Genomic DNA, 20109 nt, shown 5'->3' with positions numbered 1-20109 from the left:
TGTACTGGGTCACTTTCACACCATCCCTCGCACTGGGTCACATTCAAATTACCTTCCTTGTGCTGGGTCACATTCACACAGTCATTTTCCTGAATCATACCATCTTTCCTGTAAATAGGTCATATTCACACCCTCTTTGTACTGGGTCATATTCACACCCTGTTCCCATCTCCAGGAAAAGTGACACTGTCTTTAAACTGGGTCACATTCACTTTCTTTGTAGGTAGCGGGTCACTTTCACATCATCTTCCTTACACTGAGTGGGTGGGTCTGCCTCATGTTCACCTCATAATTTGTTTCATCGAGGCAGAGGACGTATAAAACACATTAAAAACAAATAATAAAAAATGGGACCCTTATTATGATAATTCACGGTCATTAAAAGTGAAAAAAAATTGTATATATTCAACTATTCCACACAACTCGGGTATATATATATATATATCAAAAGTCTCTTCGTTACATAAAAATAAATTATTTTTATTTAACATGGATGGGTTTCCCCTCAGCGCGATGTGTGTTTGGGTGACAGAAATTTGAGAAAAAAAGTAATGATGAGTTTTACAAAAAAAAAAAAAGAAATTGGATAGGTATTTTAGTGGCTTGATTCTGTTAGCGACATGACAGCTACACAAGTGATGCTGGCTGGTTTCATACCGGCCCAGCAAGCGTATTCTCACTGCTTGATACTGGAAGGCGACAGTGACCGCCAGTGAACTCACGGGTCACTGTTGAGGTGATGGTCACCGCCAGTAATCCATGGGTCACTGTAAAGTTGATGGTCACCGCCAGTAATCCACGGGTCACTGTAAGGCGAGAGGGATCACCAGTGGACACATGGGTCACTGTAAGGTGACAGTGACCACCAGTGAAACCATGGGTCACTGTAAGGTGACAGTGACTTCTAGTGAACCCATGGGTCACTGTAAGGTGACAGTGACCACCAGTAAACCCATGGGTCACTGTAAGGGATAGTGAACCCATGTGTCACTGTAAGGTGATAGAACCATGGGTCACTGTAAGGTGATAGTGAACCCATGGGTCACTGTCAGGTGACAGTGAACCCATGGGTCACTGTCAGGTGAGAGTGAGCCTGGGGCCTGGCGGGCAGTGAGAACACACATTGCTCGCCGGACATCGGTCACGCAGAGCAAATATTTACGTTGTAAATCTTGTCAGAATTATCCCTTCCAATATTTAGAGCAGTACAGCTCTTCCTTCTTCCTGGACAAACATTCACATTATTTTCAAGAGGAACATATTTTTTTTTCTTTTTTTTTGTCAACTAAATTTTTAAACTTAACAAAATTCTTTGCGCGTTTTTTTTTTCTTTTTTTTAGAATGATGAGATTACAGATGGAGGTGATACTACCTACTGAGTTGAATCGTAGCTTCTGAGGACTCAGTTAGCCTGGCCGGCCTCAGTACCTGTGTAGGTCACACCTCAGACGCTGAGGACACCGCCAGCCTGGCCTCAGCACCTGTAAGTCACACCTCAGACGCTGAGTACACTGCCAGCCTGGCCTCAGCACCTGTAGGTCACGCCTCAGATGCTGAGGACACCGCCAGCCTGGCCCCAGCACTTGTAGGTCACACCTCAGACGCTGAGGTTACCGCCAGCCTGGCCTCAGCACCTGTAGGTCACACCTCAGACGCTGAGGACACCGCTAGCCTGACCTCAGCAGCCTGTAGGTCACACCTGGACCACGTCGCCAGAGCCGGTATAACATTATTCCGACTGATAAAATACAAAAGTCATATTAACATAGTTATCTAATGCCACTTGTTATGACGACTGTACACCGGGGTATTACGATGGGGCTGCTGGGAAGTGACAGACAGAGCGAGATGGACAGACAAGGCCAGGCAGGCTGTCGGGAGACGGAGGTGAAAGAGACAGTCAAGAAGGCGAGCAGCGAACGAGACAATGGCAGGAGAGGAGGAGGCGGCGGCGGTCAGCCTGGTGCCGGGGCATCCAACTATTCCTTGAAGGGTTCTTCCTCCCTGACTCTCTTGAGCTTCTCCATGAGTATCTGCATCTTGAGCTGGTGTTGCTGGTGGAGCATCTGTCGCTGCTGCTGGTGGAGGGCCAGCTCGGCCTCCAGCACCCGCAGGCGGGCTGCTCCCTCCTCCCGCAGCTGGGCCAGTCGCAACCTGATGGGGGAAGGGGGACAAGCAGGCCAAGGGATGCCAGTAGTTAGTCACTTACGTCTGTACCAGCACTAGGAAAGTCTAAGGGTGGCTTGTTTGAAGCCGCCCTTCCTTGTCACAACTACCCACTACAGTGATTCAAAACATTGATGTAAAGGTGAACGTGTTCTGGTTATGTGTTCGAAACTGGTATAAACTTTAGCTTAGAAAAATGAGTGGAAGTGGGATGCAGCGTAATGGCACGAACAGTTCGCTGGGTCCTAAGGTGTCCAGACGACTCGCGTCTTGGTGAGGGGGTGTGAGTGAGCCAGCAACATTGCACGGTGTGAGGGAGAGACTATACAAGGTGAGGCCACTGGCAACCACCTGCCCTGGTGGCTCACACGACCAGTGTGGCCACCTACACTCACCTGTCCACCGCTGGTGTCTTGCATGACCAGCGTGGCCACCATCACTCATCCCCTGGTGGTCCACACGACCAGTGTGGCCCCCGCCACTACCCATAGTGGTCCACACGACCAATGTGGCCCCCGCCACCACCCATAGTGGTCCACACGACCAATGTGGCCCCCGCCACCACCCATAGTGGCCCACACGAGCACTGTGGCCCCCACCACCACGCATAGTGGCCCACACGAGCAGTTTGGCCGCCATCACTCATACCTGGTGGTCCACACGACCAATGTGGCCCCCATCACCACCCATAGTGGCCCACACGACCACTGTGGCCCCACCACCACGCATAGTGGCCCACACGACCAATGTGGTCAACATCACTTGTGGCCAACACGACCACGTAACCACCATCACCACCACCCCCCCCCAGTGGCCACCACGATCACGTAGCCACAACCACTACCCCCAAAAACCTATACGGCCACATGGCCACAACTTCTAAGTGGCCCACACCATACGGTGGTGACCACTATAACTGACGTACCATTTGACGTTGATTAGACGCGTGTGGTGGATGAAGGTATATGTACATCCAGTATGAACTGCCCCTCGTCAGATTACATAATTGTTTCATTATTTAAGTGTCTTGATGTTCTGTTAGTAAATTTAATGTCTAATGATTAAATCCTGTATCAGTGCCATGTAATGCAGTGTAATGTGTGTTAATGTATTCACAGATTATACCATGTAAATTTTAGATAATGATAATGATGCTAAAATTATTATTATTATTATTATTATTATTATTATTATTATTATTAGTAGTAGTAGTAGTAGTAGTAGTAGTAGTAGTAGTAGAAGTAGTAGTACGCTATTATTTTTATTATTAATATTATTATTATGTGTCATGTATCGCTTCTTTGTAGCGACCACTCACCTCAGCGGACATTATTCGAGCCATCGAATCGCTTGGTCGATAAATGTTAATGAATGTGTCAACTCCATCAGTGTCTCCCATGGTTATGCACGACAGCAGTAAAGAAGCAACGGGTATTTAATCAGAGGAGCAAGCGAGATGAATTTACTGGGGTAGGTTTATTGTACAACACTATCGCTGGCTGAATGGTTTTAGAAGACCGAGTATTCCACCCTTCCTCTTCATCCAAATCTTTAGAACAGATGATTTAGGTTTGTTTTAGAGAGTATGATTAATCGAAGTTTCCCATTCAAAATGACCATTTTCTATCATCGTACGTTTTTTTTTTATTTATAGAAAACCAAATATATGGTAAACTATAGGTTGCTCAGTATAACATATACATAGCTGCCTATCTAATATTATATATATATATATATATATATATATATATATATATATATATATATATATATATATATATATATATATATATATATCCTGACTCCACGTACTGGAGGTTACACTGCGAGTGACAAGTTACCTTTGGTGAGGCTGTATCACCACCAAAGAATTTCTGTCCACAGAAGTCTACATTTTCCTTATTCTGAGAGTAGCGCAGCCTTGTGCTGCTGGAGCCATAAGAGTGGTCCTGGATAAACATCATGACTCTCTACTCTTACATAGAAATTGATTCGTGCTTTTCTTTTCTTTCCTTTTTACCTTGAAGACTCCAGTCACGGACGAATGTCTATATCAAGGCTGGGCCTTAATTGAAATATAGACAGTATTACGAAAGGGGAAAGGAAGAGGCAAGAGAAAGAATATACGAATTTTAGGGAAGTGAAAAACCTGTCTTTTAAACCGTGCCAGGTCATAGTTATTGGGAAAGACATGAGAGGGTAGAGTTCCAAAGCTTCGAGGTGTAGGGAAAGAAACAGTTATCAAAACGGCCCACCCTTGAGTTGCCAACGGCCACATTAATCATGAGACGTAGCAGCTTGCCGAGTATCGCTTGGTCTCGCTAGTGGTGGGGGGCACACAAGCAGCCAACTCTCGGGAGCAAAAAGTAATACCTATTGAACAGGAAGAGTGAATCAACATTGCGGTGTAGGGCAAGGTGGCCAAGTTTGGAAGTTAGCCTGGGACACTTTATAAGTCGGACCGCTTTCGACTCAACTCTGCCAAGTACGTACGCAGAGCTAGAACCACCCCAGATACGAGAGCAGTACTCCACACAAGAACGGATCAATCCTATGTATAAACAGAGCAACTGTTTGCAAGAAAATGAACTTCGACACTTAAACAGGACGCCCAGTTTTTTGGAGGCTGACTTAAAGGACGCTCCTTGATGCACTGTCCTTCCCAAGGCTGCTGAGCCTTTTGGACATGAAGAATATTCTGCCGAGGCTTCGCTCAAGGAAGGAGAGGATCCTACAGCTTTATCAGCGGGTCAAATGTTCCACTCGTTCATGGAAATAATTCTTGGCAGACTGAGCCAATGCTACGGGGGCACTGGGAGAGCTGGTTCAGACGTTAGCACTTAACCATCAATATTTCAGAATACGATTCAGAAGTGAGTGTCGTAAATGTCGCGCCTTTTAAGTGAGAGGGAGTAGTTCTTGGTCCATACCTCCATCAGAATCGACATTAGTATGATCTCCCGTGCACGGTGCATTACTGAATGGGACAGATTGACGTCGGGGGGCGGCAAGGAAAAGATTTGGACCCTAAGGAGTAGTGACCGAAATGATTACATCCATATCCTCCCATCTCGAGGGGAGTCACCACTGTGACACACTGGCATCAGTCTCCATGATACATGCAACAGGTCGCTCCCGGACGGCAACACCTGCCATATCTGACAGGTCGCTCCCGGACGGCAACACCTGCCATACCTGACAGGTCGCTCCCGGACGGCAACACCTGCCATATCTGACAGGTCGCTCCCGGACGGCAACACCTGCCATATCTGACAGGTCACTCCCGGACGGCAACACCTGCCATACCTGACAAGGTCGCTCCCGGACGGCAACACCTGCCATACCTGAGGCAGTCCTGCAGTCGCTCAGCTCGAAGTTCATAGGTCACATATGGCGACCATCTCTGATACCCAAGTGATGATGCGTTGTCAGATCAACAGAAAAAAAAAATTGGCTGAGGCTAAAATTTTGCTATGGAACTCTCAAAAGGTTTGAGGTGGCTTGTTTCCGGTACGTCTGTCGGAGCCGCTCAAAAAAAAAGCAAAATGACCATCTATCGTCGACTGAGACCCTTATATGTATACGACTAACAGTTACATGAGCCCCCCAAGGGATGATGAAGACAATCTCCTCAACGAAGAGTTGGTGAAGGTCGAAACGCCACTCACTAACCCACAAGGCACTAGCCAGAGAGACTCAGTCCATAGACGTCTCTTTACCACGACCCAGTTGGATCATCCACCCAGGAAGCCACGGAATTACTGTTAACAGAACACCTTGAACTTGAGCAGGGCGGGTGCAGGCGCCCTGGGCGTGAGGGCGTGACCAACGTGGCACGAGACGTTCGACCTGTTGGCCTCGAGGGACGTGCCATCGCTCTGACGAGGTCAACAGTAACACTTGAGAAATATCTTTAATGGTGTCACGACCCCTTGAGGCCAAGAAGCAGGACGTCCCCACGCCGACATATGAACAAGCAGTACAGAGAGTGGTGGTGGAGGACATACTCGTGGTATTCCCGCTCTCTCTCCAGAGCGGGCGGGGAGTGTGAGGTGGAGATGCCGTTCGCCTGGTGCCACTGCGGGGCCGCCGCCCTACCCCGGTGGCTGCCGTAGCTGATGCCCTCCTGCGGCGACCGGACCGAGTCCTCCTCCTGCTCCAGCCGGCCGATGGGGGAGCTGCTGCTGCAGGACTCGAGCTGCGTCTCCACGGGCAGGGGGCTGGCTGCCCACTCTTCTGGGGAGGAGGAACAAGGGGACGACATCACTACCTCAGATCTCTCACTGTGTGAGGCAAGTCACGGACATGGGAACATGCGACGACACAGAACTCTGGACACGCCAGGTGCCCGGCCATGCAGGCCGGAGCATCCAGCGCTTGACGAACGGCTTTACTTGTGCCGCCGCTCTGGACAAAGAGTCGCGCACCAAGGGCGTCGTGGCCACTGACGCCTCCGACGATGGTCAGTCCCATCAGGTGGGTCTGGCCTTCCCTGGTGACACGGGAGGACTCTTTAACTGTCTCAGTTTCGCGGTCGGCGTCCAGTGTGGGAACACAGGTCGCGTGTCACCCCTTTGCGTAATGGGTCTGGGAGTCACTTTCACCTGTATCATCTTCACGCCAAGTCACCGTCACCACACCCTCGTGGCTCACACTAGGGGTCCTGTCACACTGCCTTCCCCTGAGCCCTAGGCTGACGCCACGGCCCAGCCTGAGGCTCTGCCGCTCCTCATGTCCTAACTCATTACAGTCTCATACCATATATAGTGAGGTGTCCCCCCCCCCTCTCCCTATCTATCTATCTATCTATATCTGTTTCTCTCTCAAGATAGATAGTAACAGGTCTGGTGTACTGGTCCCTCGCACATAGACTAAAGGGTCGACAGTCAACGGCAGGAGTAAAGGTGGGAGGTAGTGTCGTGTGCCTCACGAGGTGGAGTGGCTGAGGATGACGGCAGCTGAGGGTAGAGCACCCGCTGAGCCCAGCAGGAGTGTGGTATGACCTGAGAGAGAGAGAGAGAGAGAGAGAGAGAGAGAGAGAGAGAGAGAGAGAGAGAGAGAGAGAGAAGGAGGGAGAGGGAGGGCACAGAAGAGCCCGAGACTGGCACCAGGGACTGACCTGGGTTGGAGTTGATGCACAGCTCGGGCGACGGGGAGGACTGTACGGCAGCGGCGGCGGCGGCGGCGGCAGCAGCCGCGGCCCTGGTTCTCTGACGTCTGGTGGGCGGAGCGGCCGACGGCGTTGGCGAGTCGGGCGCGTGCAGGTGGAAGTGGGCGACGGGGGCGGCGGCAGCGGCGGCCGCGGCTGCAGCAGCAGCGGCGGCGGCCTCCCCGGCGGTGAAGGCCTCATGCTCCCGCTTGATGACGGTGAGGAGCGGGGTGAGGAGGCTGCCCGCCTGCCGCTCCCCGTCCGCCACACCCTCACCCTCACCCTCACCGCTGCACGACACTCCCGACCCCTGCGGTAGAGGAAGCAACAACCGAATCATCCAAGTACTACCACTACTACTACTACTACTACTACTAGTACTACTACTACCACTACAACTACTACTAGTACTACTACTACTGCTGCTACTGTTGTTCCTACTACAGACGTGACAGTACTTAAAAGCCAAGCACAATCACGAACGATAACTAATCGGTAAACATGATTAGGACTGGGGGATCTACGATAAGGTCATGACTGCCCTATATACCGTCAGCAGCTCAAGGCTTCGGACACGGGGGCTGGGACTCTGACGCCCTCGACCACGGGTGAGGCCCCCGACAGCCTCTACCCCAAGAGGTGGGGCAAACGATGAGGTAGAACAAGTCAGTCTACGGTAGACGGATGTGAACCTTGAAATGCTTTGTCTTCACAGACTGCGTGAGGGTTTAGAATACCAGACTTATTACTCGTTCTGGTTTACAAGCCCTGCGGGTGAGGGTAGAGAAAAGAGGGCGTGTGGGCGGGGGTGCAGAACACAAGAGGGAAAGGGCAGAAGTAGAGATCACAGAGGGTGTGTGTGTGTGTGTGTATGACTCGGGTAAAGAACAGAGTGTGGCTGGTCCTCCGGGCAAGATCTACGAGTGCATGTCTTCGAACTGATACCTGCAGGAGAGAGAGAGAGAGAGAGAGAGAGAGAGAGAGAGAGAGAGAGAGAGAGAGAGAGAGAGAGAGAGAGAGGAGGGAACATGAGGCCAGACGTGGAAAGGGTGGGTCGAGGAGAGGTGACGAGCATGAGTGAGTTAACCCGGTGGGAAAGTCTTCTGGCGTCGTCGCCCTAGCTTGAGGAAAGGTGGTGGGGAAAGCCAAGCCATGCATTGCAATTCCTTCGTGTTTGATGAGAGGGTCAGGGAACCTCGCTCATGACCAGTGTGCACGTCCAGCAGTACCTGTAGCACATGTGTCCCTTCCCAGGTCTCTGTGTCAGGAAGGGATCTGGTGCAGGGAAAGGGGGGCTGACCTGTAAACGCCACTAGGGTACTCCTCCCACACAGGACCCCCGTCCACGACAGTCCACATGAATCGATAAAGGTAATCTTAATCCTTGATGACGGCCAGCTGGCCCTGGTGACGGTCATCTGGCCCTAGTGACGGTCATCTGGCCCTGGTGACGGTCATCTGGCCCTGGTGACGGTCATCTGGCCCTGGTGACGGTCATCTGGCCCTAGTGACGGTCATCTGGCCCTGGGGACGGTCATCTGGCCCTGGTGACGGTCATCTGGCCCTGGTGACGGTCAGCTGGCCCTGGTGACGGTCAGCTGGCCCTGGTGACGGTCATCTGGCCCTGGTGACGGCTAGCTGGCCCTGGTGACGTCATCTGGCCTTGGTGACGGTCAGCTGGCCCTGGTGACGGTCAGCTGGCCCTGGTGACGGTCAGCTGGCCCTGGTGACGGTCATCTGGCCCTGGTGACGGTCATCTGGCCCTGGTGACGGTTAGCTGGCCCTGGTGACGGTCAGCTGGCCTTGGTGACGGTCATCTGGCCCTGGTGACGGCCAGCTGGCCCTGGTGACGGTCATCTGGTGGCGGCGGGAATCAACCAGTACACCCGTAACATAGGTCCTGGTGTCGACGGGCAGCATCCCAGCCCCACACTGCCCGATCCTCCACCTCGGAAACCTTCCACTTTCCCTCAGTCATCGTTCACGACACAGTGAACTGGCAAACTCTCCTGTGTACAGTGATCGCGCCACAGGCAATACCGGGAGGGGTATCCTAGCGAAGGATCCGACTGATGCATTCTCTACGAAATGAATGAGCGGTTCCCAAAGGAAAAAGTGGCGACGACGTGACATTACGGCATCCGGCACGCCCGGACACCAAGCCCGCCCTACCCTCTCCCCTGCCGGACCCGAGCCACGGGCACCCTCACGCCTCGTGCATCAGAGACAACACAACAGCAGTAACTCGCTCCTCGCTACTTTATGAGCGTCCATCCGAGATACTACTCACAGTGAGAGTAAAGCCAGGGTGATCTACATTCGTCAGGGGATTCATATTAGAGTAATACACGTTAAGTGTATTGATGTACTGAGCTTGTCAGTGTACAGAGAGACCCCCCAACACTCGTGGTCTTCTATGATTCTTGTGTTCTGGTGGTTGACAAGAGGTGGCGCCTAGGGACAGTCCTACAGACTCCCACACGACACGGGTGGTCTCCCAGGGGCCTGGAGAGAGTCCTGTAGACTCCCACGCGACACAGGTAGTCTCCCAGGGGCCTGGAGAGAGTCCTGTAGACTCCCACGCGACACAGGTACTCTCCCAGGGCCCTGGAGAGAGTCCTGTAGGCTCCCACACGACCCAGGTAGTCTCCCAGGGGCCTGGAGAGTCCTACAGTCTCCCACACAACACGGGTAGTCTCCCATGGGCATGGAGAGAGCCCCACTGACTCCCACACAACACGGTTAGTCTCCCAATGTCTGGAGACAAGCTTACAGACCACTATGCCGCACAGGTGGTCTCCTAGGACCTGTATTCTGGACCACAGACCACCACAGAACATAGGTAGTCTCTTGAGGCCCAAAGACAATTCCACAGGCAACTATAGGTCACGGATGGTTTAACCGGGGCCTAGAGACAGTCCTACAGACCACCACACAACACGGGTGGTCTTCTGGGACCTGAAGCCAGGCCCAGAGACCACCATAATGGGCTATGTGGCCGCGGCCTGAGGCCGTTTCGATGCCACGAAAAGCCGCTGTTTCAAACGTGCCTGGGGAAGACCTCGGAAGAACCTAAGGAAGACCTAGGTAAAGCCTGGGGAAGACCTGAGGACGACCTGTTATATTACGGGATGTAGGGAAAATCTGAGGAGGACTTGGGAAGACCCGTAGAGGAACTGGAGAGGAAATGGAAAGACGTGGAGTTCCAGGGAAGGAACCTTAGAAAAACACTGAGGAAGACTGGAGGGAGACCAGGGGAGGATTAGGGAAGAGCCTTGGGAAGATCTGAGGAATTCCCGGAAAAGATTTTAGTAGAACCAGGGGAGGACCAGTGGAACACCTGAAGAAAACCTGAGGACTGAGCTGAGGAAGATGTGGGGTAGACCTGGTGAGGATCTAAGAACGACCTGGATAAAACCTGGAAAGGACGTGGGAAAGAATTGGAAAAGATGTGGGAAGGACCTGGGAAAGACTCTGAAAGGACCTTGGGAAGATCTGTTAGTGTGTTTGGTAAGGACCTGGGAAAGACTTAGAAAGGACCTTGGGAAGATCTGTTAGTGTGTTTGATATTCTTTCAAGTCGGATCCGTAGTACTTCGAGGATCCAAACTTTGGACGTAGGGACTTCGCTATCTGGGCAAGGAGTTAAGCAATCGTACGATGGCCTTGTTGAGGCATTTTAAAGCCACATATCAAGCTATTATATGAGACGATAAGATCGAGTGATGATGGTGTATCAGACCCACTTATCCTGTCTCTTACTCTTAGAGCCAGTCCTTCTCATCCTTCCCTTTCCCTCATTGACCCCATGTCATATCCCTCTAGTCAAAACAGGTGAGAACTTATTATCTGAGTGAGTTTCGTCTCCACAACCACAGCATCATCAGGTGCACTTTTTTTTCCCTAACTCGATCCTTGAAATCCACTTCTTTACCGCTTACGATTAGTCCATCTGCATTTGTGTACATGACTTTCAGTCTGACACATCCATCACTTAACATTTCCAACTTCTGTGGTGCTGGTGGGATTATTCCGTCCTCTTGCCTCATTTGGTGTCTCCCGTTATTTCTCTTTCGCTCCCTAACTATGCTCTTTGTTTTTATCTCCTTCTCTTCCCTTGTTCTACCACGGTCTGTTTACCTCCTGTCTAAGTGACCCCAAAATGACCAGAACTTTACACCCCTTTTCATCAGAGAAGCAACAGTCGTCGCTTTCATAGCCTCTTATACGCTTTTCATCAGCATCCCTGCATTTTTTGTCACCCTTTTCTTTTGACCTGAAGAAAATTGAATTTTCAAGTGCAAAAATCATCCGTGAATTTCATCTATCAGCCTCCTGGTTCACTCATTTCTTCGACTCTGGTGAAGACCATGTCTCTGTAAGATCCCTCGTTGTTGATTCATGTCTCAGGCTCTCTCTAGAATCTCCCTTTTCGCTAACAAGTTGTGATCTTGTGTGGTCTGCAGGTTTCTAAACCTTGTCATCTCCTGGAGCATAAATTTCGACGATCTCTGTCTCTGGCAAGTGCATGTGAGGCGTTCGGCGCGACAGGGCCCGAAGATCCGCTATCTATGGTGCCAGCATCGCCCGGTGTCAATTCTACATCAAAGATACCTGCTCAAAGTCCTGCTGAGATTTCAGTGGTTTTACAACAGGTGTTTCCACGCGACCAGGCTCCAAAATGCAGATATTGGTCGCGCGTCAACGCCCAGCGTCGCTGTGGTAGCAGGCTGACGGTTCCCTCAGCCAATGACCAGCGGTGCCAAGCGTCCTGGACTGGTCGTCCAAACCCAGCGCTTTGTATTCACTCACGTGTGCATGTTACTTTTAGCAGTAACAGTGTTCAAGATGAGTTCATCTGATGGCGAAATGCAGCCTGGGTTGTCAGGCGAAGTCTCGAAAAGAGAAAGAGGACTTCAGAGCAGTGGAGAGGTGTTGAACCGAAGCAGTTAAACTTGTTTAGTTATCATTATTATGATTCATACTGTTTGGAATGCATTTATCCTCTTTGTTTTCTTTATCATTTCCATAATTTGGGTGACGATTCCTTCACTATGGGACCACATTCATCAAAGTTTATTAATTTCTGTTGACGTGATGGCTATATACTTTATGGAAACTTGGATGCTCGTGAGTTATCTATGTCGCATTCGACACTGTCGCTCTAAATGCTTCCTGTTATTATTTATTTTCTACAGCTTCACTTAATTTCCGCCCTACCTCTGTTTTACTCTCCCTGTGTGTGTGTGTGTGTGTGTGTGTGTGTGTGTGTGTGTGTGTGTAACAGCAAGCATTAATCTGGCTCACCTGTTCCCTCCTCACCCTCTTCTTGGCCCGGAACTTCTCGTCTCGCCACAACACCTGCAACACAGGAGGAAAATGTCTCAGCATCGCACACCCGACCCACCACGTAAGGAAGCAGAACACAACGTGATTCGTCAGTATCCACTTTATGAGTAAACAAACGTTTGCAAGCATTGACAAAACACAGACGCATGCGCATACACAGACGCTCACTGCATGAAACCGTACGCAGTCGGTGACATGCTGTAACAAGAGGCAAGTGGGGGAAGAGGGACCCACCTGGAGCTGGCGACGGGTGCGGGGGTACACGCTGTGCTGGCTGTTGTAGTCCTGTAGCAGGTGGTTCCATGCGTCCCTGAGGAAGAGCAGGACACAGTCACTACACACCACGGCTACGGGTGGCCGGGCCAACGCTGCACACACTGCTCACCGCACCTTGTCACTACCACCATTTCTTCCCTTAGCGAGGTAGCGTCACGTACAGAAGAAAACGTTTCGTTCGCTGACATCCATTCTGTCGTGTGTAATGCAGCGATGCCACAACTCCCTATCCATAAAAAGGTCCCGCAGACCTTTCATGGTTTTCCCCCGGCTGCTTCATATGAGCTGGCTCAGTCCATTGACAGCATGTCGACCCCTCTATACCACATCGATGTAATTTGTTCTACCCCGTATATGCCTTTCACCCTCCTGCATGTTCAGGGCCCGACCAAAGTATTTTTCACTCCATCCTTCCATCTCCAGTTTGCTCCTCCCCTTCTTTTCCCCTCCACTTCTGACATACAGTTTCAGCACACCCTCTTCAGCTCTCTCAACCACATTCTTTTATTACTTGATCAAACCAGCTCACATCACGATTTTTTCTCAAACATTTCATTTCCAACACATCCACCTTCTTCCGTATATTCTCATCTACAGACCATGCCTCACATCCGTACAACGTTATGACTACTATACCTTTAGACAAACTAATTTTCGCCCCCCCCCCCCAAATAACGAACCCTCTATCTGTACATTCCTAAATGTTTGCATAACCTTCGCTCCCTTACCCACCCTGGGACTCCTTCCGCTTCTGTGGTTCCATTCGCTGCTTTGTCCACTCCAAGGCTTCCAAATTTTCTCCATTCAAACTTACACCCCAATTAACCTGTCCCTCTGCCGTGCTACACTTAATAAAGTTCCTTATGCATACGTTTACTCAACTTCTCGTTTCACACACTCCCAAGCTCAGACACCAACTTCTGCAGTTTCTCATTTAAATCAGTCACCAGTGTTGTGTGATCAGCAAACATCTTCCTAGGTCCGCTCACCTACTGCAAACTGCATATTCGTCCCTCTCTCCAAGACCCTTACATTTCCCTCCCTAACCACCCCATCCATAAACAATCACCCATGGTGACATCACACACCCCTGCCGCAGATATACCTTCACCTGCAGCCACTCATACTTCTCTCTACCTACTCGTACACAGGCCTTACTCTGTTGATAGAAACTTCTCACCGCTTCCCGAAGTTTTCTTCCACACCATATATTCGTAAAACCTTCCATAAGACATATCGATCCAGCTTATGATATGCTTTCTCCAGATTCATTTTACGTGTTTCTCATACGCATTCTTTAAAACAAAGACCTCGTCCACACATCCCTACCAGTCTTGAAACCACACTGTTCCTCCTCAGTGTTATGCTTTGTACATGCCTTCACCCTCTCCGTCACTACTCCACTAGACAGCTTTCCAGGCACACTCAACAAAATTAACCTCTGTAGTTCGAACATTCACATTTGTCCCCCTTGCTCTGGTACAGTGGTAATATACTACGTGCATTCGGCCAATCCTCAGGCACCTCACCATGATCCATACATTTACTGAAAATTCTTGTTCCCCATTCAGCAACATACGTCAGCAGCTTGCTGAAGAATATCGACTGCAGTACCATCCACTCCTGCCGCCTTGCCGGATTTCATCTTACGCAAGGCTTTCACCACCTCTTCTTTCTTCGCCGAACCATTAACGCCTATCGTGAGCCAGTCCTCACACATACAAGCCCACCCCGCCCTACTGTCAGCCAGTGCTATATTCTCACACTCATGTCCCACACCTCACCACTGTCAGCCAACTCTCACACACAAGTGACCATACCACCAGGTAACGTACTCACGCACGTGCCCACATCTTCCCAGTGTCGTCACCTAACCATTCACATACGTGCCCATACAGTTCCAGTGTCGGCCACTACCCTCATATCCGTGTCCTAACCTCCTCAGAGTATGCCACTACCCTCATATCCATGTCCGTATTTCCCCAGAGTGTGCCACTACCTTCATTTCCATGTTCTTACCTCCCTAGACTCTGTCACGACCTTCATATCCATGTCCTTACATCCACAGAGTCTGCCACTACCCTCACATCCATACCCACGGGGCCCCAGTGTCATGAACTGACCTCATATTCATGTCAACCACCTCCCCAATGTCTGCCACTACCCCTACAACCAGTTTCAGCCATTACTCTCAAAACTTTGTGCACGCTGTCCCACTGCCATCCACCACCCTCATCCTCACATCCATCTCACCAATGTCAGCCACTACCCTTACATCCATGTCCGCACTGCCCTCAGTGTCAGCCAACACCCTCACATCCATGTCCACCCCTCCCCAGTTCTGTCACTACCCATACATCCATGTCCACATTGCTCCACCATTACCCTTGTATCCATACCCACATCTTTCAAACGCAAGCCACTTGTGCACCTCCTCATGAGTCAGCTACTACCCTAACATCCATGTCCACACCGCCTCAGTGTCAGCCACTTCCCTCGCAACCGTTTCCCCGCAGCCCCAGTGTCAGCCACTACCCTCGCAACCGTTTCCACATCGCTCCAGTGTCAGCCACTACCTTCATGTCCCTGTTCACACCGCCCCAACGTCAACCACTACCCTCACATCCTTGTCCACACCTCAGTGTCAGCTACTATCCTGATATTCATATCCAGACCGTCCAAGTGTCAGCCACTACTCTCATATCCTTGCTCATCCCTCTCCAGTGTCTGACACTGCCCTCACATCCATACTCACACATCACCCTAGTGTCAGCCACTACCCTTGCAGCCGTCTTCCTACCGCCCTAGTGTTAGCCACTACCCTTGCAACCGTCTTCCTACCGCCCCAGTGTCAGCCACTACCCTCACATCCATTTCTCCACTGACTCAGTGTAAGCCACTACCCTCGCATATATTTAGTGTCCACACCGACCCAGTGTCTGCCACTGCTATCATATCCATGGCCACACTTCCCTGATTTCGGCCACTACCCTCACATCCTTGCTTACATCTCCCCAATACCAGCCACTACCCTCATCCACGTCCACTCCGCTTCACAATAAACCACTTCTCACATACATTTCCACACCACCGCAGCATCTGTCACTACGTTTAATCCATGCCCACACCGCTTCATTGACCGCCACTACCCTCACATTCATGCCACCACCTTCCTAGACTCAGCCACTACCCTCACATCCATGTTCACATCACCCCAGTGTCAGCCACTACCTCCACATCCGTGTTCACGCCACCCCAGTGTCAGCCACTACCCTCACATCCATGTTCAATCCATTCCATTGTCAGCCACTACCCCTCACATCCATGTCCACACCACCCTAGTGTTAGCTACTACCCCTCATATCCATGTCCACATCGCCTCAGTGTCAGCCACTACCCTTCACATCCATACTCACACCACCTTAGTGTCAGCCACTACCCCTCATCCATATCCATATGGCCTCAGTGTCAACCACTACCCTCTCATCCATGTCCACATCGCCCAAGTGTTAAACACTACTCATATCATATCCATGTCCTCACCACCTTAGTGTCACCCACTACCCCTCACATCCATGTCCACACCACCCTGGGTGTCAGCCACTACCATTCATCCATATCCACATCGCCCCAATGTCAACCATTACCCTCTCATCCATGTCAACATCGCCCCAGTGTTAGCCACTACCCCTCATATCCATGTCCACATCGCCCAAGTATCACCCTCTGCCCTCACATCCACGTCCACATCGCCCCAGTGTCAGCCACTACCCTCACATCCATGTTCACATCGCCCCAGTGTCACCCACTACCCCTCACATCCATGTCAACATCGACCCACTTTCAACCACTACCCCTCACATCCACGTCCACATCGCCCCAGTGTCACCCACTACCCTCATCCATGTTCACATCACCCCAGTGTCAGCCACTACCCCTCACATCCATGTCCACATCACCCCAATGTCAGCCAGTACCCCTCATATCCATGTCCACATCGCCCGTGTCAGCCACTACCCCTCACATCCATGTCCCCATCGCCCTAGTGTCACCACTACCCCTCACATCCATGTCAACATCGACCCAGTGTTAGCCACTACCCCGCACATCCATGTCCACATCGCCCTAGTGTCACCCACTACCCTCACATCCATGTTCACATCGCCCCAGTGTCAGCCACTACCCCGCACATCCATGTCAACATCGACCCACTTTCAACCACTACCCATCACATCCACGTCCACATCGCCCCAGTGTCAGCCACTACCCTCATCCATGTTCACATCGCCCGTGTCAGCCACTACCCCTCACATCCATGTCCACATCGCTCCAGTGTCAGCCACTACCCCTCATATCCATGTCCACATCGCCCCAGTGTCAGCCACTACCCCTCACATCCATGTCCACATCGCCCCAGTGCCAGCCACTACCCCATATATCCATGTCCACATCGCCCCAGTGTCAGCCACTACCCCGCACATCCATGTCCACATCGCCCTAGTGTCACCCACTACCCTCACATCTATGTCCACATCGCCCTAGTGTCAGCCACTACCCTCACACCCATGTTCACATCGCCCCACTGTCAGCCACTACCCTCACATTCATGTTCACATCGCCACATTGTTAGCCACTACCCCGCACATCCATGTCCCATCGCCCCAGGGCCACCCACTACCCTCACATCCATGTTCACATTGCCCCAGTGTCAGCCAGTACCCCCCACATCCATGTCCACATCGCCCCAGGGCCACACACTACCCTCACATCCATGTTCACATCGCCCCAGTGTCACCCACTACCCTCACATCCACGTCCACATCGCCCCAGTGTCAGCCACTACCCCTCACTTGCCACCCTGACGTATGTACACATCTCGACACTTAACCTCTCTGGGTACCAGACAAGGGAGAACTCAAACAATGTTAAATTACAGCTTAACCTGTGGTGATGGCGGGTGTGTGTTAACCTTTCAAAGTCTCTCTTCGTCACATGGTAAATAATTATCTAATGTACAACCTTTGATGCCATGAGCCACACAGTCTATAATTAATATATCTGGCAATTATTTATTTTTATTTTTTTTTGGGGGGTTGGCAAAGTATATAAACTGCGATGGCAGGTATTTAGGAAATTTCAAACGTGGCTTCGAAGGGATAATGTCTGACAAGAGCCAACACTGCGTCAATGTAGCGTTGTATTCTGCAAGTTAAATTGTTCACTATGATCGTGTGAGCGAGGCGGCGTGGTTTTACGTGCTTGTGTGTGTGTGAGGGAGTGTGGCGGGGCCGCCTACCTGATGCTGTCCACGGAGGAGCTCTTGTCGTTGATGATGCTCGCGTACTGGCTGAACACCGAGTAGAACACTTCCTTCTCGTACTTGGTGAAGTTACGTGATCTGTGGCGTTTTCGCAGCTGGATCTCCACCTTATCTTCCCTCGCCTCCATTGTGGGATGGGGCAAGGGGGGGAGGGGGATCTGCCAACGTAGCGTCTGACTGTGTATGGAAATTCAAGCAGGTGAAACACTGCCACCAGTCGGAATCTCAAATACGACTGGTTTATGAGTCGCCGCGTCGCAACTCGGTTCCGTCAATACTCATTTCCCGACCATAATATTTAGCGAGGCTCGCCGAGAGGCATTGGGGTTGAAGTACTACCTCTCCCAGTGTAGTTTTCTTTCAAATTATGTTTTATATGTAAAGATTACTACCTTCTCAGATGCCAAGTGTAAACCAGACCCCACTCAGGGGTAATCGTAAGTAACGTGAATTCAATGCCTCGTTAAGCTAGTGTTTCCTCGTAAACGTGACGTAAGCAAGACTGGCGTCGTGCTGCAGCGGCGCTGATCGTACTCTCCCCGCGTCGTAACTTACCGGCACCTGTCCAGACGTATAATATCAGGCATATTATTACTTTTCTCCGTGGCTAGAGCACACATGATTATAGGACGCGTTAGCTGCTGCTAATGAATGCGTGAAACACAAGTTATCGTAAGTTACCTCATTCAACATTACTACTGCCGCTGAGTTTGTACCGACCTTACCCCCCCTGACAACACTGGTATCCAGCAACAAATAACCAGGATAAATATGGCACATAAACAGAGATAGGTGTATTAAGAGGATGAATTACACATCACATGTATCTGTATCGCGAATTCATTTAGCTTCCCTGAGCGTTTGACAGACGGCAACGCTCCGCGGTCAAAGTGTTTTCAAATTTTAACATTTGGAACCATTTCAACGTAACTTTTACCGTTTCAAATGTACGATCCGTTAGTATTGTTGTTTATACTGCTGTGTGTATAAATAAATGTTATGATATTATCTCTCGTAATCTCTTGGATGGTAAAGAATTTCAAAGTGTAGATAGCGCAGTCTCACAGCCTCGCTTCATTCACGGGCCCATGACCCCTTATTCTTGTTGCCAAGTGTCCATGTTATGTAGCCCGGGGTCCGCCAAGCAGCCCCCCCCCCCTTAGCCACGACCCTTGTGAGTACAACGGTACGACCCTTGAGCACGACGGCACGACCCCACCCCTCCCTGAGCACGACGGTGCGAGCCATTGGTGTTACAATGGCCAGCTCAAGGGCTTTAGGCCACCGTACGAACCCCCAAGGGTTGCCTCGTCCTACACACATGAGAATGGAAGAGAGAGAGAGAATTTGGGGGACGCCCACGGCTGCTAACCTCACCCTCCCTGGCGCTCCCTAGCAACGTATGTACACCACTGCTCTACACTACACGCGTTTACGTACACGTACATTTACACAATAGGTTGCACATGAACTTGAATAGTAAGGATACAGTTCCCTAACACTACAGAGTAAAACTGTTACGATTTTTTTGTGGTTTACATCATTATTGTTGGTTGACGATATCTATTGATGGATAGATAGATATTAATTTACAGATGGTTAAGGCTAATATCTACTGCTGCTAAGAGATAGGGTTGCCATTCTAGCAAGTGGAATAGCCTGTCTCACAGACGTGAAGCGCTATATAATTTCTCCTTAGCTGAGAGGCTGTTGCGTGTGCGCCTTGCCTGGCCTGCTGTCCTGCTCTTAGGTGTTTATAACGACCCTAATGAGTACACGCATGCGCTGGGGGACGCTGGTTGTACCCTACGGTTACTTTGCTCCTGTACCATGTACGTACATTTAACTAG

The 20109-nt window shown here is 50.6% G+C and overlaps 1 protein-coding gene and 1 long non-coding RNA gene across 4 annotated transcripts in view; one reads left to right on the top strand and one right to left on the bottom strand.

The window, feature by feature from the left end:
- LOC139750117 (uncharacterized) overlaps positions 1-20109 on the top strand; it is a 220386-nt gene that overhangs the window by 4327 nt on the left and 195950 nt on the right. The window lies entirely within an intron of this gene.
- Positions 1755-18500, bottom strand: LOC139750395 (uncharacterized). Of its 3 annotated transcripts, none has more exons than XM_071665134.1 (6): positions 18236-18500; positions 12898-12973; positions 12622-12675; positions 7286-7625; positions 6174-6402; positions 1838-2154 (listed from the first exon to the last, which is right to left on the bottom strand). In XM_071665134.1, exons 1-6 carry the CDS (start codon positions 18385-18387, stop codon positions 1980-1982), a joined length of 1026 nt encoding a protein of 341 aa, XP_071521235.1. In that variant the 5' UTR covers positions 18388-18500; the 3' UTR covers positions 1838-1979. The 3 variants fall into 3 exon arrangements, with proteins under 3 accessions (XP_071521237.1, XP_071521235.1, XP_071521236.1); XM_071665135.1 differs by having other exon boundaries at positions 6174-6399; XM_071665136.1 differs by lacking the exon at positions 6174-6402 and having other exon boundaries at positions 1755-2154.

This window comes from Panulirus ornatus, chromosome 9, assembly GCF_036320965.1.
Source record: "Panulirus ornatus isolate Po-2019 chromosome 9, ASM3632096v1, whole genome shotgun sequence".
Lineage (NCBI taxonomy): Eukaryota > Metazoa > Arthropoda > Malacostraca > Decapoda > Palinuridae > Panulirus > Panulirus ornatus.
Note: the sequence above shows the minus strand (reverse complement) of the source record. Positions and strands in the feature narration are given on the sequence as shown.